Source organism: Carcharodon carcharias, chromosome 10, assembly GCF_017639515.1.
Source record: "Carcharodon carcharias isolate sCarCar2 chromosome 10, sCarCar2.pri, whole genome shotgun sequence".
Classification (NCBI taxonomy): Eukaryota; Metazoa; Chordata; class Chondrichthyes; order Lamniformes; family Lamnidae; genus Carcharodon; species Carcharodon carcharias.
Genome location: NC_054476.1, coordinates 124,796,249 through 124,820,261, shown reverse-complemented (window position 1 = coordinate 124,820,261; position 24,013 = coordinate 124,796,249). Strand labels below are relative to the sequence as shown.

The 24,013-nt window shown below is 42.9% G+C and overlaps 1 protein-coding gene and 1 long non-coding RNA gene across 3 annotated transcripts in view; one reads left to right on the top strand and one right to left on the bottom strand.

Moving 5' to 3' along the window:
- The window catches only part of LOC121282746, a 95,171-nt gene that overhangs the window by 58,596 nt on the left and 12,562 nt on the right, over positions 1-24,013 (bottom strand). The gene's annotated exons all lie outside the window — the stretch shown is intronic.
- The window catches only part of caln1 (calneuron 1), a 400,700-nt gene continuing 390,694 nt past the window's right edge, over positions 14,008-24,013 (top strand). The window contains exons 1-2 of the mRNA XM_041196489.1: positions 14,008-14,125; positions 14,688-14,812. Of these exons, the coding sequence (XP_041052423.1) occupies positions 14,695-14,812 (118 nt within the window). The 5' untranslated portion in view covers positions 14,008-14,125; positions 14,688-14,694. The remainder of the gene's footprint in view (positions 14,126-14,687; positions 14,813-24,013) is intronic.

Sequence of the window (24,013 nt, the reverse complement as noted above, 5' to 3'; positions counted from 1 at the left end):
TCACTATCCTCTTAGATCAGCCTGGATAGGGAAGCAATAAAAACAAAAAACTGCGGATGCTGGAAATCCAAAACAAAAACAGAATTACCTGGAAAAACTCAGCAGGTCTAGCAGCATCGGCGGAGGGGTCATGAGGACTCGAAACGTCAACTCTTTTCTTCTCCGCCGATGCTGCCAGACCTGCTGAGTTTTTCCAGGTAATTCTGGATAGGGAAGCACTTTTGAGGCCAAGGTTGATCGGTTCTGTCACTGGCTATGTCAACCTATGCTCCAAGGTGTAATAAAAACAGAAAATGCTGTGTTACAGGCAGGAGTGGGGTTAATTTAAACAACCCTAATTTCTCCTCTTGCCACCTACCTGTAAACAGAAAGGTGTTTTGATTTGTTTCCCTCTTTATAAGTGGTGGCGTATTTCTCAAGCCCTCGGTTTTGGTGCAGTCCAATTTTTAATTCATAACCCCACAGCAAACTCAAGGTAGGTGAATTCAAAGGTTTAGTTTATTTGCTCCCACTCAAAATGCAGAAGGGAGGATCGAAACGTGACCCCCCCCCCCCCCCCAACGTATTGATACAGCAAATGAGGGATAGAGAAAAGGTTTCCCTTTGTGTTTTCTTTTCTGGGTGGGGAGGGCCTTTCCTAACTAGGTCGCCCTGCTTATCCTTCCAGTGTTCATGGGAATGGTTTGGAAAGGACCAGCCTGAGTTTACAGGCCTATGGGTGAGGTCATAGCCGTCTGCTGTGACTGCTGCAACCCTGGCTGAGGATTCTCTGCTCCTCCAAGTGTGTCCTCAGGCTGGAGAGCAAGCAGTCTTTAAATTCCCCTAACAATATCAGCTCATGCAATTCCTCATAGGTGTGTGGGACCTTTAAGGATCATTCCCATCGATCAAACGCAATTTGCTTCTGTCACTAGAACTCAATGTAGGTTTGTACTGGCTTCTTACGAGTGTTCTGGAATTGCTGGTGATTTGCCTCCCAGACTAACTTGTAGTCACTTAGGATTGCAGCCTTGATCTGCTCATAATTCATCGACACATCAAGAGACAGCATAGAGTAGACCTCTTGGGCTCTCCCTGACAGCTGCCCTTGGATTAAAAATGTCCAGCTATTTGACGGCCATTTGAGTTGTCCTGCTACTTTCTCAAAAGTGGCAAACAGTTACTCCATGTCACTCTCTTTGAATTTGGGAACGAATCTAGCGTACCTGAGGGCCTCAGGGAGTGGTTCTGGGGTAGGGAAATGGGGGGGTGATACAGGGTAAAGAGAGATTTCCCCTTGTACCTTCCAGCTATCTCTCTCTTCCTTTGAGCTGATAGCTCCATTTCCAATTTTCAGAGCTGGAATTCTCTTTCCTTTTCCTGTTCCATTGCTCTCTTTGTCTCTCCCTTTCTCTCTCTCTCTCTCTCCCTTTCTTTCTCCTGAGCCTCTCTTTCTCTCTCTCTTTCCCTCTCTTTAAATTCTAGCTGCTTTCTGAGCTTTGCCTGCTCAAATTTGGCTGGGGAGAGGATTCGGAGTCACAGAATCACAGAATCACACAGTGCAGAAAAGACCCTTCGGCCCATCGAGTCTGCATAAACACGTGAGAAACACCTGACCTATCTACCAAATCCCATTTACCAGCACTTGGCCCATAGCCTTGAATGTTATGACATGCCAAGTGCTCATCCAGGTACTTTTTAAAGGATGTGAGGCAAACTTTTCAGGTTAAATTCCATCTGCCACTTATCTGCCCATTTGACCATCCCATCTATATTGTCCTGTAGCCCAAGACACTTAACCTCAATGTTAACCACCTGGCCAATCTTTGTGTCATCCGCAACCTTCGTAATCCTACCCCCAACATAGTCATCTATGTCGTTTATATAAATGACGAATAATAGGGGATCCAGCACAGTTCCCTGTGGTACACCACTGGACACTGGCTTCCAGTCATTAAAGCATCCTCTGTCATCACCCTTTGTTTCCTACAACTAAGCCAATTTTGAATCCACCTTATCAAATTACCCTGTATCCCATGTGCATTTGCTTTCTTTATAAGTCTCCCATGTGGGACCTTGTCAAAGGCTTTGCTGAAATCCATTTAACTTACATCAACTGCACTTCCCTCACCTACACATCTGGTCACCTCCTCAAAAAATTCATTCAAATTTGTTAGGCATGACCTCCCTCCGACAAAGCCATGCTGACTATCCCTGATCGAACCTTGCCTCTCCAAGTGGAGATAGATTCTCTCCTTCAGAACTTTCTCTAATAGTTTCCCTACCACTGATGTGAGACTTACTGGCCTGTAGTTCCCTGGCTTATCTCTACAACCCTTCTTAAATAGCAGAACCACATTAGCTGTTCTCCAGCCCCCTGGCAACTCCCCTGTGGCCAGAGAGGAATTAAAAAATTTGGGTCAGAGCCCCTGTGATCTTCTCCTTTGCTTCCCTCAGCAGTCTGGGACACAAGTCATCCGGACCTGGAGATTTGTCCATTTATAAGCCTGCCAACACCTCCAATACCTTGTCACTCCCTATATCAATTTGCTCAAGAACCTTGCAGTCTCTCTCCCTGAGTTCGATACCTTTACGCTCATTCTCTTGGGTGAAGACGGATGAGAAGAATTTATTCAACACTCTAGCGATGTCCTCTGGCTCCACCCATAGAGTGGACCCTTGGTCCCTAATGGGCCCTACTCTTTCCCTGGTCATGATCGGGCTCATAACAGAAATTGGGGACTCATCCAGGATCACCCATTTAAATTTGACCAGAGTCCAAGTTTAAGACATGAGCCAAATCTGATATAAAAGAGTCAATTAGAAGCCAAAAGGAAAAGCTCAGTGGCTGGAATGAATTGTAAAACACAAGTAAGTTACCACAGCAAATTCCTTTCCCTAACACCAAGGGCAGAATCTTCTGCCTGTTGGGCGGGCCGGTCGGGAGCAGCGCAGAGCCGATCGCCACCCGCGATCAACTTGCGTGCCGCCATTTTATGTGGGCAGGCCAATTAAGACACACACCCGGTAGTGCTCAGTGCCACCCAATGACGCGTGGTGATGTCGGGTGTGTGTCCTGACGTCACCACGCATTATTCCGATCTTCTGTTGGGCAGGCGCATGACAGAGGCGGCTGTGCACCCGCCAAACTGTCAAAGGCTTGTTAAGGCCATTAATAAACTAATTCTGAATGCTGTCCATCCAACCGTCAGGTTGTCAGACAGGCGAAGAGCCTAAGTGACCTTCACATTTTTCATGAAACCTCATCCATGGGCGGAATGAGGTTTCATGAAGGTTTTATAAACTAATAAATAAATTGTGCTCACTTCAAAAACATGTCCCAGCTCATGCGAAACTGGCATACGAGGGGACATGTCTGACTAATTTTTTTATCTCTTTATTTTGAAGTTTAAATATGAACTTGATCTCCCTGAGGCAGCTCCATGCCTCAGGGAGATTTCTGCCCTTGGTGTTAGGGAAAGGAATTTGCTGTGGTAACTTACTTGTGTTTTACAATTCATTCCAGCCACTGCGTTTTTCCTTTTGGCTTCTAATTGATTCTTTTATATCAAGTTTGGCTCATGTGTTAAACTTGGACTCTGGTCAAATTTAAATGGGTGATCCTGGATGAGTCCCTAATTTCTGTTATGAACAGAAGAGGGGTTAATTTAAACAGCCCTAATTTCTCCTCTCACCATCTTTCTACAAACAAAAAGATGTTTTGCTTTGTTTCCCACTTTATAAGCGGTGGTGTATTTTCCAAACCCCTCGGTTTTGTGCGATCCAGTTTTCTATTAATGACCCCATAACAAACTCGAGATAGGATGAACTCACAGGGCAGGATGTTACTTGTCAGCGAGCGGGGGCGGGGCCTGCTTGCTGATGCTTGAAACGACGCGTGGTGATGTCGGGGGACTCTTGGCGTCACCGCGCCCCATTTAAATTTTCAGGAAGGCGGGGGCGCAGCGAAATCAGCTGCGTATCTGCCAACCTGTCAATGGGCAATTGAGGCCTTTGACAGAGTCAATTAAGCAATTAAAGGACCTGAGGCCGGGAGCCCCGGCGTGAACTAGAAAAAGCATGAAACCTCATCCACAGACGGGATGAGGTTTCATGTAGGTTTTTAAAAATTTTAATAAAGTTTTTGTGAAAATTATTGACATATCCCAACTCATGTGACATTGTTCAACTCAGGGGACATGTAAAGGAGATTTAACTTTTCTATATTTAGGTTTTTAACATTTTGAGCCGATTTTCCTGAGGTAGCTCTTGGCCTCAGGGAGATGAGTGCGCTCTTTTGTGCTCATGTGCAAAAGAGCGCATTCTCAATTTTGGGATTCCCCCCCACCCACACAGGGAGCGCATAGCGCTTCTGTGCAGACGTCACACTGAGTGGGCCTTAATTGGCCCGCCCACATAAAATGGCACCATGCCACCAATTGGGGGTGCTGATCGGAAGCGCACTTGTGCGCACCTGCCATTCAACTTCACCCCCGATGGGGGGATAATTCAGCCCAAAGGGTTAGTTTATTTGCAGACACTCAAAATGTGGAAAGGAGGGAGGCAACGTCACCCCCTCATATTCATACAGTAAAAGAGGGGTAGCGAGAAGGTTTTACAGTGCAGAGACCACAGAGAAAATAAATATCATTTTGTGTGGGTTACAGAGTCCAGAATTAAAGTCCAATGAAGTGTTCCTTCTTGGAGGTCAGCAGGCTGAAAACCGATGCTGCACCACTTTTCCGGTGGTGCTGACTTCACAAGATGAGATAGACATGCAGAGATGAATCAGTCTTGTAGGCGGTGATACAGAATTTCCAGCAAGAGCCACATAGATGGGGTTAGGTTTTCCACCTGGACAGAGCTTCTTGTCTGTGAGGCTGCTAGTCAGATGATAAATAGCACACTCAGCTCTTCAGCTCAGCAAGGCAATATTACTTGTCTCAACCAGCCAGAGGCCCATGTCACATGACCCCTACCTCTCCACCAGATCTTTCACAAAGGATGTGTGTCCCTTGTCTGGAATTCACCTGCGTCTCAAAGTTTGCTAAACATTTCAGCTATTATGAATTGAAAGAAAGGTTGCAGGGCCTTTTGTCTCAGCAGACCATCAGTCTCCTTCTGGCCAGGCTGGGTTATTAACTGCAGACAGCCTATGTATAGCTCTCTTTGAAGTTGGACTGTGCAATTCACAGGTTGTTGTTAGCGGCTCCTCAGAGATAACGAGGTGCGAGTTTCCCTGAAACAGCAACATGGCTTCAAGGGCCACAGACAGGCAGAGATTTAGCCATTTTAAGGGCCTTTGTTCAGTTTTAAAATTTATTAAGTAGCATTTAGGATATTTATATATATTTTATAAAAATAAACAGTATGAGGTCTTAGTCCCTCAGAGCTCGAAAGACTTAGGTTTTGTAGCATCTGTGGAGAGAGAAAAAAATGAACATTTCAAGTCTATGACCTTTCATCAATTTTGATGAAATGTTATAGAATCATGCAATAGTTAAAGCACAGAAGGAGGCCATTCAGCCCATCATGTCTGTGCCAGCTCTCTGCATGAGCAGCTTGCCTGATCCCACTCCCCTGCCTTTTTCCTGTCGCCTTGCAATTTTTTTCTCTTTAGATAATTATTCAATTTGATTTTGAGAGCTATGATTGAATCTGCCTCCATAACACCCTCAGGCAGTGCATTTCCAATCCTAACTGCTCACTGTGTAATTAAAAGTTTTCCTCATGTTGTGATTGCTTCTTTTGCCAATTAAATTGTTGCCCTTTGGTTCTTGAACCTTCCACCTAAGAGAACAGTTTCTCCCTATCCTGGCAAGACCTCTCATGATTTTGGACGCCTCTAAAAAGTCTCTTCATCTTCTTGTCTCCAAGAACAGCCCTGACTTCTCCAATTTACTCACACAACTGAAGTTCCTCATCCGTGGATCTATTCTTATGAAACTTTTCTGCACCCTCTCTAAAGCCTTCACATCTTTCCTAAAGTGTGGTGTCTAGAACTGGACCCAATATTCCATTTGAAGTCAAAGCAGTGATTTATATAAGTTTATCATAACTTTCTTGCTTTGCATCCTATGCCTCGATTTATAAAGCCCAGGGCCCAACAGCTAAGGGAGAGCAATAGGCGGTAATCAGCGAGATTTAACCATGTTTGACCTGGTGCCATGAAACTTCAAGGGGTCTGGACTCAATGTTAAGAACTCCCAGGGCCATCGGCTCCTGACTGTATATCATTATGCTACCACCCCTACCCTACTTGTAGAACAGGACATATCCAGGGTTGGTGATCGAGGTGTTATGGGACATTGACTCTAAGGTGTAGTTAGGTGAGTATGATTGTAGAAGACTGTTGCTTGACTAGTCTGTGGGACAGCTCTCTCAACTTTGACACAAGTGCCCAGAGCTTAGTGAGGAGGTTTGCAAGGCCAACTGGTCCAGGTGTGTCTTTATCGTACCTGGTGCCTAGGTTGATAGGATCATAGAATGGATACAGCTAAGAAGGAAGCAATTCAGCCTGTCATGTTTGTGCTGGCTCTCTGCAAGAGCAGCTCAGCTAGTCCCAATCCCCTGACCTTTCCCCTTGGTCCTGCAACTTTTTTCTCCTCAGGTGCTTATCCAATTCTGTTTTGAAAGCCACAATTGAATCTGCCTCCACCACACTCTCAGGGCATGCATTCCACACTGTAACTACATTGCTGTCTAAAAAATCTTTTTCCTTGTGTCACTATTGGTTCTTTTGCCAGGTGGTCTGTGCAAATTTATTTTAATTCCATCACAGTTTACACAATTGAGCATTTGCTAGGCCATTTCAGAGGGCACTTATGTATTAACCACATTGCTATGGGTCAAGAGTCACCTGTAGGCCAGGCCAGGAAGAGCAGCAGATTTCCTTCTCCAAAGTACATTATTGAACCAAATGGGGTTTTACAGCAATCCGGTAGTTTAATGATCATCATACTGAAACCAGCTTTTTATTCAAAGATTTTATTTATTTCATTTGTTGAATTCAAATCTCCATCCCACACTGTGGTAGTACTTGAACTTGCCTCTAGAGCATTAGTCCAGGATTGGATTACTAGTTCAGTAACATTACTACTACCCTACCATTCCTGGCTTTTTGTGTTTGTAAAGGAGGAGAGCTAAATTAGTGACTTATTACTGTCAGTTTCTTCAGTATGTGTGCTAAACATTCTATCTTCCAGGAAGGATTGATTTCCCTGCTAGTTATGTGTAGCAATATTCAAGCATAACTTCAATTGAAATGTGTTTATGACTTTTCACATAGCAGCTGGAGCAATCCTTCCACTGGGTGTTTAGAAACTCACCTAATTTGAGAGTATTGATTTTGTATAAATCTTTCCCCTTGATAAACAATAAGATCAGTGTAGACTGAGATCAAGTATTTATTCTCTGGCAAATTGAAAATGACCTGATGAGGACTCCACTGTGCATAAATATGCCAACACTGACATTTGGACCTGAATATTTTCTACAAATGGTTAAGGTGTTTCTGAGGCTATGGAGTCCCTTCAACTTGTTTCTAATCCCTTATGAGCAGAATTGGCCAGGTCACATACCTGTGACCATTATTGCAGGTAGGTAATCTGCCAGTTCTTTTCCACATTGGCCACTAGGAGGCAGCATAGCCCAACAGCAGCCTTATGACAACTTCAATTTATCCTGTAATTAGGCAGTTGAGCTGATCAAATGCTCACTTTCAAAACTGTAGTTTAGCACTAAAATGCAATGGAAAAGGGAATTCACATTAATAGCTCTCCTCTTGTGGAGTTAGGTTTTCATTAGGTTCTTAGCGGGTTGCGAGGCAGTTTCTTACTTTGTTGTCATAATGCAGAGGTGCGTTTGTTGCTTTGCAAATTTAGCTAATGTGTGCACAGCAGATCCCATAAATATCAAACACGTGAATTACAAGATAACCTGCTTTTGGTAGAGAAAGAAAGGAAGGAATTTTGGTCAGGAAACTGAAGGACTTTCTATTCCTCTTGGAATACTATTGTGAGATATTCACCCCAACCACTAGAATGGTAAGACCTTGGTTTATGGTCTTATCTGAAGGATGGCAATAAAATACTTCTTCATTACTACGCTGGAGTGTCAGTCTAGTTTGTACCCTCATGTCCTGGAATAGAACTAGAATGAATGACCGAGGATCACAGAATGAGACAGCACAGAAGGAGACTATTCAGTCAATTGTGCCTGAACTGGCTTTGTGAAGACTTTTAAGTAACTCCTCTTTATCTATTTTACTTATTTTTATCTTATCCAATTCCTTTTTTACCTCCTTCTTTACTATGAATTTGGCAGAATATTCTTTAGTGAATACAGATGCAAATTATTACCTCAGCTTCTACAAGATCTCGATCCCTAATTGCCTGATCCTAGCTTTGACTACATTGTTACTATCTTTATGTTTATTATGACCTTTAGTGACCCATTTATGTTACCTGCTAATCTATTCTCATATGCTCTCGTTGCCTCTCTATTTTCAGTTATTCCCTGTATTTTTGTATTTACTTAGGTTCTCTACTGAATTATTTACCATAGGCTTCCTTCTGCTTCTTTTTAGTTCCTACATCTTTAGTCAGTAAAGGAGCTCAAGTTTTGATGCCTTTCCTTTCCCCTTCTTGGGGAAAACTATCTCCTTTGAAGGCCTCCCATTGCTCATTTACTGTTTCACCTGCCAATCATTGATTTCAATCCACATGGAACAGATTCTTTTTTAAGTCACCGAAATAAGACCTTCTCCAGTTGAATACTTTCACATCTGATTTTTCCTTATCTTTTTCAATAATGACTCTAAAGTCAATGATACAATGATCATTGTTTCCCAAATGGTCTCTCGGTGAAACATGTTCTGCTTGCCCAACATTCCGCAGAATAAAATCCAGTCGTGCTTCCCTCTTCAATGGGCTAGCAAAATACTGATAAAGAAAGTACAAGAGAACACATTTCAGGAAATCTTCCCACTCTTTGCCCTTAACACTGTTATTTTCCACATCTATATTAGGATAGTTGAAATCTCCAATTATTACTATATATTACTATGCCCTCAGGTCTAATTAATGACTGACTATTTGTATGTTTATTTATTTCCTGTTGCCCCTTTCTTTAAATTACTTTGCAACTCCTGCCCCCTCAGCACCAAATTCCTACTCTTGCTAAATTCCTGCCAATACTCTGCTTAGCAAGCCACTGTGTTTATCAGATTTACCCAGCGTTCACCAAGTTCTGTGCATAAAGCTCTGTATAAGGTGTGATTGCTATCACGCAACCAAGCTGCTTCAATTATTTAAAAAAAGTTCTTAAAAAAGGATGTTTGTGACCAGTAGAAGAAAGCAACAATGTAATATCAGTGCAGTTAATTCTACTTTAGTGAACAGGTAATACGGAAATATCCCTCATTGCTGGGAAAATGTGGGTGAGTTAAATCATTGGAAATATCCATCTGCAAAACTTTACGTGAATATTCAGCCCAAACATCTTAGTATTTTTAAGTAGAAAATCTTGGTGTTTTGCATTAGGGTAGGATAGATATAGCTCACTAAACTACCTGCAGCTGCAGAATTTAAAACATTTTTAATTTTTTTTTCACTTTAAGATTGATTTTAAAAATGCAGTGAAGTTAATGGAGTGAGTAATGTGGAGAGGCAGGGAGACTGACCTTCAACACTAAACCGCAGCAAAATGGGAGAGTGCTAACTCACAATCATATATCATAATTATTATTAATAAAAGTTATCATTATATGCTTAATTCCTATGAAAGCCAATAAACGCCTTTGAACCCTATTGTCTTGTGGAATAATTTATGAATTTATAAGTAAGAACATCCATTCCCTAACAGTTCTTGAAAAACATAGACAAGCACAATTCATGTACTGGCTACTAGCAGGTCCATCTGTCTCTCTGTGGTGTGGTACAGCCTTCCTCATAATAAATGTGACTGAAACATTTGTGGGCCATGCCCTAGTAAATGACATACATCCTGTAACTAGGGAAGTGCCAGGCATTCTAGGGTTCTTAGACTTTCTTCAGATCAATGTTTTATATCTCAGATTTATGCAGAGATGACACTTGTTTCTATCTGTCTTAACGGGTTTTATTTACAGTGCTTTAAAATGTCCCCTCCATGCTTCAGCTCAGGCTTCCATCTCTTTCAACAGTTTGTTTAGTTTTTTCTGAGTCCACACCCACAACCCAGGCTTAACAATTAACCATGATAAGCATCAATGGGCAACAGACACACATAATCAAAGACCGAACAATTGAACACTGCACAATAATGTCTTGAAAATACAATAAAGCATTTTTTTGTAGGAGCAGTTATGAAAAACGATAGTGATATCATAAATGTCCACTTGTGAACAAAAGCCTTGCCATCAATAATTAGAGACAGTGACACTTTGTAGCTTACTGAAACCTCCCCATATGGATATACCTTGTACCACCTACTTCTTCCAAACCAACATGGCTGGGCTGTGGAGCTTGTCACCAAATCATATGTTGGCCTGTTCCCTACTGTTCTGACACTTTCTCCTGCTTCAGGCAGATCACTTTATTCTGCCCCCTCATCTCTTTTAAAACGCTTCTTCTCTACCATTCCATTAAGTTCCATCATAATTTTTTCTTCTTTCCTGCACTGAATAGTTCCTTATATTGATTTTAATCTTAATCATAACTTACTTTGGTTGTCCTCTCTTCTGAATTTTACTGCCCCCTGTCCTCCTTTAGTCCCTCACTCCATATAAATTATCCTTACCATATTCCTGGGCAACCCCTTCACCTTGTCATCTCATGTGGCCTCTCTACTCCCACTCATTGACCACAGACATGGCCATACCGATCATTTTCTTGTAACCCTCATCACTCAAAGCACCCTGATAACCCCACTTGCTTCTCCATCTCCTCCTGGATAAAACTGTTCCATCACATCACTTACAACTGAAAATCAGATTTTCAATTGTCCAGTTTCTGGCTCCTCATTTAGTAACAATATACCTGCTGCTACAATTCTGCTCACTTTTGCCTTTGATGTCCTTGCTCTTACTCTTTCCCCCACCCGGCATATGGCCTCCATCTTTTTTCCTTCAAATTGAATGAGCTTAGGCTAGAATGTATCTGCTGCACCAATTATTTAGCCACCCATTGCCAGATCTGATTGGACCACGTCAAGAGGTCCCTAGTAAATGGATGGAGCAGATTCTGGAGCATAGAGGATTTTGATTACTGTAGCTACCATTATTGACTGATTGCCATGGAGATGGACTAGTTGGGACCAGATGGCTTAAAGCTGGAGATGATCTGGAGGAACCTTCCAGATAAATGTCCCTTCAAGTTTTGCAACCCATTTCAGCTGCTTTGGTCACATCCTTCACCACCTTCTCAAGGGCATCTAAGGATGGGCAATAAATGTTGGCCTAGCCCACATCCCATGAATGAATAAAAATAAAATCCTTCAATTTTCCTTGTCCACTAAGCCAAACTTCCCTAAGGTTCCCCCATGACCCTCACCACCGTGCCCCTCACCCTGACCCTGAATCAGCAATTTTGTTGAGCTTCTCTTCTATTTCCCCTCATGTTCTCGCTGACCTTATCTTGTCTATGAAACCCATCTCTTGCTTGCTTGACCTCACTCCAAGTAAATCTCTGAACACCAAGGCCACATTTGACTGTGTGTGGTATCAAGGAACCCTGGGAAAACTGGAGTCAATGTGAATCAGGGGAAAACACTAGGTTGAAGTCATACCTAGCACAAAATAAGATGGTTGTGGTTGTTGGAGGATAATCATCTCAGCTCCAGACATCACTGCAGGAATTCTTCAAGTTAGTGGCCTCAGCCCAACCATCTTCAGCTGCTTCATCAATGACCATCCTTCTTTCATAAGGTCAGAAGTGGGGATGTCCTTTAATGATTTGCACAATATCCAATACCTCTCATGACTCCTCAGATATTGAAACAGTCCATGCCAATGTGCAACAAGACCCGGACAAAATTCAGGCTTGGGCTGATAGTGGCAAAAGACATTCATGCCAAACAAGTGCCAGACAATGAACATCTCCAACAAGACAGAATCTAACCATATCCTCTTGATGTTCAATGACATTACCATTGCTGAATCCCCCACTATCAACATCCTTGGGGTTACCATTGACCAGAAACTGAACTGGACTAGCCATATAAATACTGTGGGTACAAAAGCAGGTCAGAGGCTGGGAGTCCTGTGATGAGTAACTCACCTCCTGACTCCTCAAAGCCTGTCCACAATATATGAGGCACAAGTCAGGAGTGTGATGGAATACTCCCCACTTGCCTGGATGTGCGCAATTCCAACTACATTCAAAAGGCTCAACACCAGCCAGGACAAACAGTCCACTTGATCAGCACCCCATCCACCAACATTCACTCCCTCCACCATCAACAGACAGTGTGCACCATCTACAAGATGCACTGCAGCAACTTGCTTGGTTTCTTCAACAGCACCTTCCAAACCCTCACTCTCTACCACCCAGAAGGACAAGGGCAGTAGATGCATGGGGACACCACAGCCTGCAATTTCCCCTCCAAGCCACTCACAATCCTGACTTTACTGTCGCTGGGTCAAAATCCTAGAACACCCTCCCTAACAGCAGCATGAGTGTACCTACATCACGTGGACTGCAGATGTTCAAGCAGCCAGCTCACCACCACCTTCTCAAGTGTAATTAGGGATGGGCAAAAAATGCTGGCCCAGCCAGAGATGCCCACACCCCTTGAGAAAAAGATATATAAGGTGATTTGACAGAATTTTGAAAGAAATTGATGGGGTAAATAGAGAGAAACGTTTATCCACTCTGGGCAAACATAGAAACATAGAAACTAGGAGCAGGAGTAGGCCATTCGGTCCTTCAAGCCTGCTCTGCCATTCATTATGATCATGGCTGATCATCCAACTCAATAGCCTGCTCCCGCTTTCTTCCCATACCCTTGGGAAGATTAGGTCAAGAGTACATAATCATAAGATCAGAGCCAGGCCAATCTGGTGGGAAGTTAGGAAACACTTCTCCACACAAATAGTGGCAGAAGTGTGGAATTCTCTCCCACAAAGGCTTGCTCAGATATTAAATTTAAAACTGAAATTGACAGGTTTTTGCTAGACAAAGGTAGAAGAGGATATGGAGGCAAGGCAAGTGGATGAAGGTAAGATACAGACCAACTATGAACTCACCCAGTAGTAGAACAGGCTGGAGGGGCTGAATGGCCCACTCTTGTTCCATGTTCCTATAGCATCTGGGGTGAAGCAGGGTGAGGAGATTGGACGTGATGACGGGAATCTTGATGGAATCACTGAGGTCTTTTAACGTGTTATCAATATTAATCATATCTAATTTTAGAATTGTGCTGAATTGTCGTTAAATTTGTCAGAATTTGAGCCTCATAAACAGAGTTAGCAACAACTTTCTGTTGATATGCGTTAAGGGGACAATGTCAATGAGCAACTATGAACAATCCATGGCATATCGAGTAGACATTGTAATTTACACAGGGATTAAAATCTGCCATAGATGCCCCCCAGGCTTCTATATGACACCTCTTTAATTGACCCTGTGCAAGACATGCATAATCTGGTGCCGAAAACCCCTGGCACACAGCAGCCTGTGACAAAAAAAGTCGTCCCTTTAAAAGACTCAACATTTCTGGGCGGGCAGCTTGCTGCGCACAGCCCGGAGCTGGAGCTGAAGCTTTTCACTCACAAACCTGCTCCGATGTTTGGCAGCGCCGGGTGTTCAGCAAGAGCAACTTTGGGAATGGCTCTTCGAAACGAATCCAAGGCGTTCGTTTGACGAATTGGAGTTTGAAGCGAATGGAACTCCTGCTCCGGCGCTGCCTGGGGATTGGAAATGGTGAAGTGAAGCAGAGCCAGGTTGGCCAGTTCTCTCCTCTGATCGCCCAAGCCCGGGCACCCCCAGCGCACCCCCTCCACCTGGGGCAGCGGCGAGCGTGCCAGGTAATCCTCCTCCAGCTCGTCCAGTCAAAGGTGACCCCCCCACTGCCTAGGAGCAAGGCGCTGCTCCAACCAGCGGTCCGCACACGGGGAAGGCGAAAGGCATCTTCACTCCGTATTACAATCAACGCACCAGCAAAGCAGGTAAATCGGACTGGCTCCGGGATTTGACCTTCACACTGTAGAAGCTGTTGTCGGGACCTGGCTTTTAGTGGGAGGGCATTAGGGGCTGGGGTTGGCATTTTCACGGGTAATAGTCCTGATAGTTACAGCAGCCCCCCGCCCTTCACCACGACTATATTTGGGGGATAAACGCCTCTTTGTGTCTCCGCTCTCAGTTCTCGGGAGATGACCAAAGGGAGCAGTTATGCTTCTTACGAAAGCTGTGTATGAAGTGGGAGCACTGATTTCTCCTGACAAGTGGGAGCTGCTCCCATAATATTTCCCGAGGGAACAGGTCCTCAGCAAAACCCCTCCACCGCCACCCCATGATTGGTGTGGGACCTTAGAGGCGGTTCGACCATTCCACCCCCCGCCCCATCCCGTTTGGTTTCAGATATCCTGGGTCTGCTTGAGTCATATCGAAGGGCAGCAGAATGTGGCTGCGATCTTGAGGTTAGGAGTCAACCTGGGCGGCCAGGAGGACGAATGGCTCACCGCCCCCCCCCCCCCCAGTTAATGCTTGCGTATTTTTTCTCTCACACAGGGAGAAGATGCCTTTTCACCCTGTACACACCGGGCTCCTGTACAAAGGGAATTACCTGAGCGGCTCACTGTCCGACGGCAGCGAGATTGAACAGTTGGCCAACATTTCAGAAGAGGAAATGGAGGGTAGGGAGCGTGTCTTCGGCTGCACTGATTTTAATTGTTGCAATAAGCGTGGGCAGAACGATAAAGCGCCCATATCACAGTTAGCAGAGTCACGGTCTGGTCTGCGTCTGACATAGTGGCAACTCACAAAAAAAATGGTCAAGATCAGTAAGGATTACATGTGGGAGGAGGGTGTTGGGCAGAGCAAAGAGCGGCATTGACCAGTTGAAGCGAGCAGCCTGTTTCTGTGCTGTACATTCTCTGTAATTCCATGTAACTTGTGGGAGATGCAACTGGGAGCAGGTCGACTGTTCGATGCCAAAGGCAATCAACTTTTGATGCACAGCAAAATGACCAAATGCACAAAAAGGATAGTTTGCATCCATTGCGAAGCAAAGGATAGATTTACCAACATTCGGCTTAATGTTTAGTAAAACGAGCGCAGTGTACAGGGCTCCAAAAAGATACAAGCAGTAACTGGAATGCTGCAAATACCAACATTACTTTTTCTTCCACTGCATTTCATATCAAATACCGAATCTTTAGCTCGATAAGGATGTATATGTTTAATTTCCCATTGAGAACCCTAATTTTCAGAAGATATCAATAAATGTTTTGTATTTTTTAATCCCACCGGGTAATTTGGGGGAAAAAAACTACTTAGAATAGAATAAAATGTTCTGCAATTTTAAACAGAAACAATTCGCGGGAGAAACTATTGTGTAGGTCTGTCCTCACCCCCAAGTGAATTTCTTTAACAATACTAGGCATCCACGATTCCTAGGTGTGATTTAACTTGGGTGCATACTTCAATCGGAGCGACATGTATTTAAATATTACATTGACTAAATGTGCAGTGAATTCCTAAGAGCTAACCCGATGTGCGGGTCCCAGCAGACTTTTAGCATGCATATAGATTCAAATGTAATAAGGTCAATGTTAATTAAGATAGTGTTAGTCACTGCTCATTATTTTCAGCTTTAGGAAATCCCTTGACTGATAAAGGACAGTGTAAGAACTATGGAATAATACATTTTTGATTTAGTCTTCAAAGTTATTTTTTCTTCCTGTGTTTTTACAAGGGAATAAACTTTTTAAAAAAGTATTTATTCCACTTGTTATAAAACTTTGAATTTATTTTAACCAAATCCTTTCAAGCACTACAGCAGGAACTTGCAGCATAAATCCAGCAAGATTAATTTTTGAGAATGCATTGTGGCAATTGCGTGTATAATTTTGATTTTTTTTTCCAAACCTGTTTCAGTCTATGAAACAAAGATGTAGACAGTAATATCAGCCCATCAGAGCTGGGTTAAACCCTTACATGCTAGGAGTGAACGCACTGCCCATTTTACACAACGGCTGATTCTCTCAATGTATTGAAAGATATGGGGAGCAAGCAGGAGAATGAAAACAAGCTACTTGGTTCCTAGAGAAAACAGCACTGACCTAATGGACCAAATGGCCTATTCCTGTGATGAAACATTCCTGGATTAGAGGTAGATATGGAAGCAAACACGTAACCACCAGTTAGACCTAGCAGTGAGTGGGAGGGGAGAGCATAGATGTTGTTTTCTCTTTTCCTATGTTACAATCTCTTAGGAGTAGTTGATGCAATGGCATTTTCAGTCTAATTAATCTTTCACTGAGAGAAAAAGAATGGTTTAAAAGCTGTCAGGTATTTTATTCAGGTGGTTTGAATAATGTAGTTTGAGGTACTGTACATTTGGAAAAAAATATTACTTTACTATTTGGAATTGTATATTTATTGCAAGTCAAGGGCTTATGCTTAAATTAAAAAAAACAAAAGCCAGGGATCTAAGAAGCTGTAAGAAAAGTAAAACCATCCAAAATTACAGAGCCAGCTAACAACACAAGATAGAGATAAAAGCATATTGCACATATTAGTGAATGTTGGCAATGTCAAACCAGCAATATCAGTGTTGATGAATGAAGGATTTTTCCTTTTCAATCTATTAACTACCTATATCAAATACTGTCAGGTCAGGTAAAGTACAGCCAAATACAGAGTAAAGCTCCTTGCATTGTACATATAAAACCATCGAGATTTGTAGTTCAGAAGGCGGCCACTTGGCCCATCTGTACCAGCTCCTTGCTTTAGCAAAGTGAATGCCACTGCCCTGCTCTCTCTCCACAGCCTTGTATCTCGCTCTACTTCAAATGATTCTCCACTTTTTTCTTGAACAGTGCAAACTACTTTCCATAGCAAAGCATTCCATCAACTTTCTGTGTAAAGGCATTTCTTTTAATCTCTCCTTATTCTTTTAATTGATGATCCTTTGCCACCAATTCTCTAACCAGAGAAGATATTCTTTCACTATTCACCCAATCCTTTTGATTTTCTTTCTTTAAAATCACAACTCCTTTAGCCTCTTCTGCTCCAATGAACATGATCCTACTGCCTCAAAACTCTCCTCATAACTATAGTTTATTATCCCTGGTGGCTTTACTGTCCATTTTATAATGGGAGCGCTTGGAACTGCAAAGCAGATAGAGCAATATTTTAGTGTCTCATCTGAAAACAGTTCCTCTGATGCATCACTCCTGAAATATTGCATTGAAATGTCAGTCTAAAGCTTCCACTCAAGTCCTGGAGTGAGATTTGAACACTCAGGAGGAGCACTTTGCTTCTAGCAGCATTGCGGTCATGCAGATAATGAATGGCCTGCTGTGCTGCCTGCCCTCAACGAACTAAAGTAGCAGCACTATGTGAAATAATTTCTCCCCCAACCCCAACCTTTTGACTTGGGTGAGATTGGGTGAACTCAGACAAGCTAGCATAATATAATAAAAATTGTTATTAAAGGATTTATTTAAGTACGGGAACTTATTTGAACAAAAAGTAGATATGTTAAATCAGGTAACACTAGAATAACCATTAGAAGAAAAAAAACACCAGGATTATGCAAATTTCATTCCCACAATCTTTGCAAGACTCTAGGTTTGAAAGATCAGCATCAACACTGTATCTCAATTTCTGCTCCCATTGAACACGGTCCCATGGTACGACTATGCAATGAATCAATTTACTCAAAGTTCTTTAGGCTCTGAAATTCCTTTGTCTAGTGCTTTTAACGAAAATGATATGTTCAAAGACCCTGGTTTCAAGTCAGATGTGCTGACTGGTGAGATGCCCTGTGAAGTGTAATGTGACATAAGAGTTGAGGTCAGTGATGACTTTGGTAGTTTATGGCTTATTGTTGACTGTCGCTGCAAGTCTTAGTGAGACAGATGGCAAACCTCAGTCGCAACATCCCTGACAACACATAGTCATCTTATTCACTTCTCCTCTGCCAGATCCAAGTAGCTTTTTAAAAAATTCGTTCATGGGGTGAGCACCTCACTGGCATTTGTTGCCCATCCCAAATTGCCCTTGAGAAAGTAATGTAATTCCAAGTCAGGATGGTGAGTGACTTGGAGGGGAACTTGCAGGTGGTGGTGTTCCCATGCATCTGCTGTCCTTGTTCTTCTAGATGGTAGTGGTCACAGGTTTAAAATGTGCTGTCAAAGGAGGCTTGGCAAGTTTTTGCATTGTAACTTGGATGGTACACACTGCTGCCACTGTGCACTGGTGATGGAGGAACTGATTGTTTAAGGTGGTACATGGGATGCTGATCAAGAGCACTGCTTTGTCCTGGATGATGTTGAACTTTTTGAGTATTGTTGGAGCTGTACTCATCCAGGCAAGTGGACAGTATTCCATCACATTCCTGACTTGTGCCTTGTAGATGGTGGATAGGCTTTGGGGAGTCAGGAGGTGAGTTACTCACTGTATAATTCTCAGCCTCAGTATTTGTATGGTTGGACCAGTTAAGCTTCTGATCAATGATAATTCCCAGATGTTGATGGTCAGAGATTCAGCGATGGTAATATCATTGAACATCAAGGGGAGATGGTTAGATTCTGTCTTGTTGATGATGGCCATTACCTGGCATTTGTGTGGCATGAATATTATTTGCTGTCATATCATCTGGATAGTAGCAACTCTTGCTTCCTACACATCCTGCACTCCTTGGCCAATATCTCCTCCTCCTCATCCTGCTCTGCTGAAATATACTTACCAATGGTGTTTTTGGACAGAAAGTTCCTCTGTATTATTCACTCCTCTGACTCTGTGGTGTTATTTATTTAGCTCAATAACTCCAAGTCTGTTCCGAAGTAAAATATTTTTTGATGTGAATCAACACCTATAGGACGCTGAATGAGCTCATCATTAATCACCTTTAACAAGGCCTTTAGCAAGTTAAGTTGTCATTTTGTTCTCTTTTTTTTTAATAGCCATTTTTGGAGAGGGAGGAACTCAGACCAGTGTCAAATAGCAAGCTATCATTTGTGATCCTTTCTCATGACATTTTGCCACCCTTTACTTGCATCTATGTTTTTTTGCCAATAAAGGAATATAAGGTCCAATATTTTGCTGTGTAACAGTTGCAGAGAGAGGCAGGAACAATGTTTAATTTGAAAGAAAAAGAACAATGTTTCAGGTATGTCCCAGTTAATCTTTCTATTTTGGATGCTGACTGACCTGCTATGCATTTCCATTTTTTAAACTTTCATCTGGATTTTACAGGGTTTATGCAAATACATGGAATTAGAGCTCTGTTTAAGCCGTAGCATTGCTGACTGTTTCTCTGCTGCTTGCTCTGTCATATGGAACTTTGTGTATTCTTGAATATCATGTAGCTGAAGGGTCAGAGGTGTGGTCTTCAAAGGGAAGTCAGCATTAGTGATTTGTTTGAAGATATCTGGGTCAGTTATGCTTTAGAGTCATTGAGTTTTACAGCACAGAAAAAGACCCTTTGGCCCATCGAGTCTGCGCTGGTCAAACAAATACCTAACTATTCTAATCCCATTTTCCAGCACTAGGCCTATAGCCTTGTATGCCATGGCATCGCAAGTGCACATCCAAATACTTTTAAATGTTATGAGGGTTTCTGCCTCTACCACCCTTTCAGGCAGTGAATTCCAGATTCCCACCACTCTCTGGGTGAAAAAATTCTTCCTCACATGCCCTCCTGCCCCTTAAATCTATGTCCCCTGGTTATTGATTCCTCCACCAAGGGGAAAAGTTCCTTCCTGTCTACCCTATCTATGCCCCTCATAATTTTATACACTTCAATCATGTCGGCCCTCAATCTCCTCTGCTCCAAGGAAAATAACCCCAGTCTATCCAATCTTTCCTCGTAACTAAAACTCTCCAGCCCAGTCAACATCCTGGTAAATCTCCTCTGCACTCTCTCTAGTGCAAACACATCCTTCCTATAATGCGGATTCCAGAATTGCACGCAATACTCTAGCTGTGGCCTAACCAGCGTTTTATACAGTTCCAGCCTCCCTGCTGTTATATTCTATGCCTCGGCTAATAAAGGTAAGTATCCTATATGCCTTCTCAATCACCTTATCTACCTGTCCTACTACCTTAAGGGACCGGTGGACATGCACACCAAGGTCCCTCTGATCCTGGGTACTTCCCAGGGTCCTACCATTCATCGTGTATTCCCATGCCTTGTTTGTCCTGCCCAAGTGCATCACCTCACACTTATCCGGGTTAAATTCCATTTGCCACTGATCTGCCCATCTGACCAGCCTGTCTATATTCTCCTGTAATCTAAGGCTATCCTTCTTACTATTTACCACCCCACCAATTTTCATGTCATCCGCGAACTTAATGATCAACCATCCTACATTCAAATCTAAATTGTTTATATATACCACAAATAGCTAAGGGACCCAACACTAATCCCTATGGAACCCCTTTGGACGTAGGCAACCAGTCACAAAAACACCCCTTGACCATCACCTCTGCTTCCTGCCACTCAGCCAATTCTGGATCTAATTTGCCAAATTGCCTTGGATCCCATGGGCTCTTACCTTTGTAATCAGTCTCCCTTACGGGACCTTATCAAAAGCCTTGCTAAAGTCCAAGTAGACTACGTCAAGTGCATAGCCCTCATCTACACACCTGGTCACCTCTTTGAAAAATTCAATCAATTAGGTCAGACATGACCTCCCTTTAAAAAAACCATGCTGACTGTCCTTGATTAATCTTTGCCTCTCCAAGTGTAGATTAATTCTGTCCCTCAGAATTGTTTCCAATAGTTTCCCCACTGCTGAGGTTAGACTGACTGGCCTGTTGAATAACGGTACCACATTGGCTGTCCTCCTGTGGCACCTCTCCTGTGGCCAGAGAGGTAGTGAAAATTATTGCCAGCACCCCTGCTATCTCCCCCCCTTGCCTCACTCAACAGCCTGGGATACATTTCATCCGGGCCTGGAGATTTACCTACTTTTAAGCCTGCCAGACCACTTAGAACCACGCCCCTTTCTATGCTAATTTCCTTAATTATATCACAGTCCTTCTGCCTGATTTGCATACCCACGTCATCCCTCTCACTTGTGAACACCGACACAAAGTATCCACTTAGAACCCGACCTATGTCTTCTAGCTCCACACACAAATCACCACTATGGCCCTTAGTGGGCCCTACCTTTTCCTTAGTTATCCTCTTACCCTTAATAAACTTGTAAAATAACTTTGGATTTTCCTTTATTTTACCTGCCAGTGCTTTTTCATGCTCCCTTTTTGGTCTCCTAGTTTCCTTTTTCAGTTTCCCCTTATACATTCTATACTCCTCTAGGGCTTCTGCTGCTTTGAGCCCTTGGTATCTGCCATAAGCCTCCCCTTTTCTCTTTATTCAATCCTGTAAATCCGTCCACATCCAGGGTTCCCTGGATTCGTTGGTCCCACCCTTTATCTTTCCTGGAATATGTTGGCCCTGTACTCTCCCTATTTCTTTTTTGCATGAGCTCCACTGCTCTGCTTTAGGTTTACCTAAAAGTAGCTGCTCCCAGTCCACTCTGGCCAAATCATATCTGCTCTTATTAAAATTGGCCTTTCCCCAATTTAGAACTCTGATTTCTGGCCCATCCTTGTCCTTTTCCATAACAACCTTGAATCTAACGGAGTTATGATCACTATCAGCAAAATGCTCCCCCACTGATACCTCTACCACTTGCCCGACTTCTTTCCCTAAAATTGAGTCCAGGACCGTTCACTCTCTTGTGGGACCTTCTACGTACTGGCTTAAAAAGCTCTCCTTGATGCATTTTAAGAATTCCGCTCCCTCTAAACCTATCATACTATGACTAACCCAGTTAATGTTGGGGAAGTTGAAATCCCCCACTATTATTATCCTATTATTTTTACTCTTCTCTGAACTTTGCCTACACATCTGCTCTTCTATTTCTCTCTGACTGTTGGGGGGCCTATGGTACACTCCCAGCAATGTGATTGCTCCTTTTTTTTTTCAGTTCTACCCATATGGCTTTATTTGAGGAGCCTTCTAAGATCTCATCCCTCCTTACTGCTGTAATTGATTCCTTGATCAATATTGCAATACCCCCTCCTCTTTTACCTCCTTCCTTATCTTGCCTGAAGACCCTATATCCTGGAATATTGAGCTGCCAATCCTGCCCTTCTCTCAACCATGTCTCTGTGACAGCAATGACATCATACTTCATGTATTAATTTGTGCCCTCAACTCATCTGCCTTATTTGTCAGACTCCTTGTATTAAAATAAATACCATTCAACCTTGCCAAACTCCCTTATGCCTTAACTGGCCTATAATTTCTATGCCTTCCAGACTCACTTGCTCTCTCTTCTAATTTTGGCTGTGCATCTCCCCGTGCTGAAACTCCTCTCAGGATCCCATCCCTCCCGCTAAGTTAGTTTAAACCCTCCCTAACAGCACTAGCAAACCTCCCCGTAAGGATGTTGGTTCCATTCTTGTTCAGGTGCAACCTGTCTGCCTTGTACAGGTCCCACTGCCCCCAGAAACAGTCCCAGAAATCTAAATCCCTCCCTCCTGCACCATCCCTCCAGTCACACAGTCATATGGACTAACCTCCTATTTCTATACTCACTTTGCGTGTGGTACCAGAAGCAATCCAGGGATTACTACTTTTGAGGTCCTGTTTTTTAATCTGCTTCCTAGCTCTCTAAATTTTGCTTGCAGGATCTCATCCCTCTTTCTACCTATGTCATTGGTACCAATATGTACCACGATCCCTATCTGTTTGCCCTCCCCCTTTAGAATGTACTGCAGCTGTTCAGTGACATCCTTGATCCTGGCTCAAGAGTTTTCTCTCTTTTCTATTTGTAATTACTTTTAAGGGCAATGTTAAGAAAGAAGGTCCTTGTTTCCAGTGCATCTCAACATTTTACTAGAATCCCTGCACATAGCAAAAACATTACCAATGGGGTAAATAGTGTCCTTGCACTTTGGTTTAATTTCGATCAGGTAGTAGTGGAACCGGAAGCTGTATTAGAATGCAGTGAAAAGTTAAAATGTACAAAAATACAATTACAACCAGAGAACACAGTAATCGCAACATAAGGAACACACCAGAAACATAAATGGTGAGCAAATCATCAACAATAACTTGCATTTATATGGCATCTTTAATGTAGTTCACAGGATGGCTATCAAACAAAATTTGGTAATGACCCACATAAAGAGATATTAGGAGGTGTAACTAAAAGCTTAGGCAAAAGGGTAAGTTTTATGTAAGGTCTTAAAGGAGGAGAGGGAGGTAGAGAAACAAAGAAGGTCAGGAAGGCAATTCCTGAGTTTAAAGTCTAGGCAGCTGATAACAGAAATTTTTGCAAGGCTATAGGAATAAAACTGGCTGAACGATTCAGTAGATAAATGCATTATGCAGTGAGGTACTGGGCCATGCAGACAATGAAGATGTTAGACCTGTGCTGTACACTGAATTATGAAATATGAAAGCTAATCATATTGGAACAATGGTGAGGAATAGGATCAGGAGTCAGCCATATGGCCCCTCCATCCTGCTTCACCTTTCAATAAGATCATGGTTGGTCTTCAAACTCAACTCCACTTTCCTGCCTGACTCCCATGACTCTTGGTTTCTCTAGATTCCAAGAAACTATTAATCTCAGCCATTCATATGTTCTGCAGTCACCCCTAATGCCCACAGCCTTTCCTACGGCTCCTTTCCATGTAAGCACAGGACACCTGTCCTTTTACCCCCTCCCTTCTCACCATTCAAGGCCCCAAACACTCCTTTTTAGTGAAACAGTAATTTACTTGCCCTTCTTTCAATTTAGTATACTGCATTCATTGCTCACAATGTAGTGTCCTCTACAGTGGGGAGACCAAACGCAGGCTGGTGA